The 4,957-nt window shown below is 34.3% G+C and overlaps 1 protein-coding gene across 1 annotated transcript in view; it reads right to left on the bottom strand.

Moving 5' to 3' along the window:
* The window catches only part of LOC132168419 (putative UDP-rhamnose:rhamnosyltransferase 1), a 1,918-nt gene extending 1,224 nt beyond the window's left edge, over window positions 1–694 (bottom strand). The window contains exon 1 of the mRNA XM_059579403.1: window positions 4–694. Within this exon, the coding sequence (XP_059435386.1) occupies window positions 4–694 (691 nt within the window). The remainder of the gene's footprint in view (window positions 1–3) is intronic.
* Window positions 695–4,957: the final 4,263 nt, after the last annotated feature.

The following is a 4,957-nucleotide window of genomic DNA, read 5'->3' as shown; positions in this document are numbered from 1 at the left end:
CACCTTCTATCTCCGTGCAGGTTTTAATAGCCAAGGCATCGGCGCCTAAGTAGATAGTCAAGAGACGAAACCAGTCCGAAACACCGGAAGCATTTTCATCAAAGTTTTCAAAAATTTTCTTCGCCTCAAACAACCGATACGCTATTTTGGTTGGAAACGGGACCCATTTGGGAGGGACGGTGAAATCCTTGGCCTCTGTTCGGGGTTCTTGAGCGTTCGTTACACTCGACTTTGACGGTCCTAAAATGCACAAAAATGATGCGTTGAAAATACTAAAGAAAGCCCGGGAGATGCCTAGCTTGGTAGCAATTGGTGGTAGCCAGTGAGGGGCAAAGTCGTGAATAATCCAATCAGGAGCTGATGTTTCTAAAAATTGAGATAAAGGTTGTTGGAGGCCATCGTGGGCTTTCTTAAGGTATGGGATTATGTGGTATGGCACGTCCATGGTAGCTTCTGCGTTTTCTGGCAGGTTTTCTACATGGGGTAAGGGAAGCTTCACGAAAGTTATTGAAGGAGCTAAATTTGATGGGATCTTCGGAAGGCGTTCAATGTTTCTTGGGGTTGATATGAATGAAATACGGTGACCCTTTTGGGCTATGAGCTTGCCAAGCTCTAAAAATGGAATTAAGTGACCGAAGGCTAGCCATGGGAACATGGCTATATGAAGCTTCTTCGAATCACCCATGGAGTTCATGGTTATGGCCTTCTGAGTTTCTCCTATCTGCGTGGCTGAGTACTATTACTTACAATAATAATATTACCATGACTATATTTGTCGGCCACATACTCAGGATCAGAATCTCCTCCCATTGGAAGGAAAATTAGGCTCCGTTTGCCAACAGCCCAGAGAGGCCGAAACTACCCTAGCCTCTTGGGGGTGGTCCGACCACCTCCAAATGCACCAAATCCCTTTTTTTTTTGGGCCAAGGGGGTGGCCAGACCACCCCCTTGGCCATGGGGGTGGTTCGACCACCCCCAGATTGGCCAGGGGGTGGCTCCTTGGCCAAAAATGGGGTGGCTAGAACCACCCCATCTTTCTCCTCCTTTTTTTTTTTTTTTTTTTTTTCTCTAATATTTTGCTTTAAACAAAAAAATTTAATATTAAAAAATACACTTTTGCTGCACCTGTCAGATGGCACTGTAGCTGAAACATTACCGTTTCAGCTACAATGCCGGCCCCCGGCTGTTGGCAAACGGGGCCTTAGAGTTTCTCTAATCCTAAATTTCGGCCATTCAATCTCATCTAATGGCCGACAAAATTATAGGTATCCCATTAAAATTAAAATAATAAAATATTATTTAATTTTTAAAAAGAAAATAATAAAAAATTAAAATTAATTAATAAAAAAATGGGGTGGCCGGTCACCCCAGGTTAGCCTAGGGGTGGCTGAAGCCACCCTAGACCAGATGGTCCTTAGGGGTGGTTCAGCCACCTCCAATTAGGGCCAATAAAAATTTGAAACTTTTTTGATTTGGACATTAGGCCACCCCCAATCGGCCCTTGGGGGTTGTTCGACCACTCCCAAGGGTCCAAATTAAAAAAAAAATTTTAATTAAATTGTTTTGGCCCGAGCCACCCCGAAGGGCCATGGGGTGGCCGAAGCCGTCCCTAGGCTAAACTAGGTTGGCTGGCCACCCCAGTTTTTTTATTATTTGATTTTAACTTTTTATTAATTTTACTTTTATTTTATTTTAAAATTTTAAATAATATTTTATTATTTTAATTTTAAAAGGACACGTATCATTTTGGAGGTCATTAGGGGTGGTTCGACCACTCACAAGGGTCCAAATAAAAAAATAAATAAAAAAATAAATTTTTTTGGCCCTTGCCACCCCCAAGAGCCATGGGGTGGCCAAAGCTGCCCCTAGGCCGGCCACCCCAATTTTTTTATTATTTAATTTTAACTTTTCATTAATAGATTTTAATAAGATACATGTTATTTTCTAGGCCATTGAATGAGATTGAATTTCCAATTTACAATTGGAGAAACTACAATTATACCCCGGAGGGGATCCGGATCCAAGGCTGACAGTTGGGATAATTGGAGCCCAGCCTTGGCAGTTAATGTTTGGAAGAGTACTACATGATGATTTAAAAAGCCTTTACAATTTGTCAAATTTGGAAATTCGCGTTGAACCCCAAATGAGGTTTTTTTTTTTCTCTTTTTTTACACTCCAAATGAGGGATCCACATCCATGCGCGTGGTAAATAAAAATAGGAAAAAATATAATTTATTAATCATTTTTATTTTAGCTTTTTAATATTTAAAAAAGTGATAAAGTAACCCATCAAACTACTAAATAGTTATAATTTGACAATTCTGTTAGTCATTATCGTAAAAAATGATAAAAAATTCAAAACTACGTTGTTTTGGCAATGTTAAGTTACTAAAATATCCTTTAGGAAAAAAAAATCAATTTAAAAAATACTCTCCTAAACGACGTCGTTTTGAAGGGAAAAAAGAAGAAGAAAAAAAAAAAAAGGAAATTGTGGTTTAGGGGTGGCTCACTTGGCTTGCCGGCCACCCCCATGGCCTATGGGGTGGCCGGCGAGCCACCCCTAATCACCGTTTTTTTTTTTTTTTTTCTTCCCCTCAAAACAATGTCGTTTTGGGGGACATTTTTAAATTGATTTTTTTTTTCTCGAAATTCCTCAAAAAAACATCATTTTCTGTGGTTATTTTTTTAATTGATTTTTTTTTTTTTCAAAATGGCATTTTAGTAACTTAACTTTAAAAAAAGACGTTTTGCATTTTTCATCTAATTTGACAGTTTTGACTAATGGAGTAGCCAAATGGTTATGACTAATAGTTTAGGAAGCTAAATTATATTTTTCCCATAAAAATACGTACCCCACATGTGCTGTTAAAAAAACTGAGGATCAAGATTTTTTAGGCAAACGACGCCGTGGAATAAAAGAAAGGCAAACGGTAGAAGCAATTCAAGCAAACGTTCAACTTTAAGGCAATTGAAAGAAAACAATAATATGCCCATAAAAGAAAAAGAAAGAAGAAAGAAAACAGTAATCTCAAACGAGTGTGTTCAGTTTCTCCGAATTTCCGCTTAGAACCAAATGTTAGACTTAGAAGATAAAGTGGTTGTTGAATTTTTATAAAGAATTCATTCATAATTGTATACTATTATACTCTAAAAACTTAAGTTAATGAACTTGGGTCAATGTGATGAAACTGTCATGAGTGCACTTGTGCGTGTTGAACAATAAAGAATCCAACAATACCTTTCTTGGGAGGGGAAACTGTGAGATCGAAAATGATAAATTTAAAGCACTAGCAGCAAACTTTTTTTTTTTTTTTCTTAAGTTTAGGACACAAAACTATTTTTTGCTTTCTTATGAAAATATATTTTATAATAGCTTCTCTTTATTTTCCTTCTACCATTAAAATTTTATTTTTTTTATAATAAAATACAAGTTTCCTATTTACTCTTACTTTTTTTCACAAAATCTCAACACAATCCTCAATTAAAGATAAAAAGATGAAAGATGAGAAAATATATATATATATATATACATTAAAATAATGTATAGGAAACTAACAGCCCTGCACATTAGAAAACACTATTACAAGACTTGAGGTTCAGTTAAACTATAACAAGACTTGAGAGTTGGTTAAATATAACAAGAGTTAGTTTTTTTTTTTTTTTTTTTTTTTAATTTTGCCCAAACATAATGAATGAAATTGTATATAAAGCGTTCGGTGCTAATGATCTTAGAGAAGAAGGTGTTAACGTAACTCGGCCGTTGAAGACCTTTGAGGGCCGAATTGACTGTTGCTAAGAGAGAGAGCCTTACTTTTTGGAAATGGACAGCTTGCACAATTTGGAAGAGCGGGCAACGGTCGGCAGCGGCATACGGTAGTTGTCGCTCAAGAGACGTCATTGATGATTCTTTCATATTTGGGTAAAGTCCACATACCCCCCTCAAACTACCACCCAATTGACAATGTCCCTCTCAAACTTTCAATTGCGACAATGTACCCCTCAAACTACCAAAATATTGTCAATATCCCCCCCAAAGCTAGCAAAAAGATCAAAATGCCCCTATATATTTATCAATATGACAAAAATACCTCTAAAATTCAAAAAAAAAAAATTATTTTAATTTTTTAAATTTTTTTTAAAAAAACCGAAAATTTTATTTTTTAAAAAAATCAATTTTTATTTTTTAAAAATATGTTTAAAAAAAACGAAAATTTTATTTTTTTTTAAAAAAACGGAAAATTTTTACTTAAGAATTATAAAAGAAAACTTTTTTTTTTTAAAAAAAAAAGAACGAAAAATTTTCAATTTTTATAAAAAAAAAAAAAAATCGAAATTTTTTAATTTTTTTTTTCTAATAAAAAGATTTTTTTTTAGATTTTTCCAGAAATTTTAGTTTTTTTTTAAAAAAAATTTTACTAAGGGTAGTTTCGTCAATGAGGAGGACATTGATAATGTTTTGGTAGTTTGAGGGGTACATTGTCACAATTTAAAGTTTGGGGAGACATTGTCAATTGTGTGGTAATTTGAGGAGGATATGTGGACTTTTCCCTTCATATTTTAAGAAAAACTCTAACAAGGCAGGGCTGAGAGAACCACGTTAGAATAGTGGGATGACAGTAGTTGATTGGTCTACGAAATGGCAATTTTCTTTAACAAACACAAGAAAAGAGAAGGATTATATGGTCATTCTCGCTATTTTTTTGTTTTTGTTTTTGATTTTTTAAATTAAAGAAAGAAACAAAGTTATAAGTGAGGGTGTTTCATCCCAACCAAAGGCACCCTTTGCCAAATGGTCGGACCGAAAGTGGAGCGGATCGAACTCAAAATTTTGAAAATTTCTCTAAAAATAAATTTTAATATTTTTATTTTTTATATTATATCATTTATTTTTTTTATTATTTAAATAAAAAAAATTATTACAAAACAAAATTTTTTATTTTTTTATATAAAACATTCT

Source organism: Corylus avellana, chromosome ca2, assembly GCF_901000735.1.
Source record: "Corylus avellana chromosome ca2, CavTom2PMs-1.0".
Classification (NCBI taxonomy): domain Eukaryota; kingdom Viridiplantae; phylum Streptophyta; class Magnoliopsida; order Fagales; family Betulaceae; genus Corylus; species Corylus avellana.
Note: the sequence above shows the minus strand (reverse complement) of the source record. Positions and strands in the feature narration are given on the sequence as shown.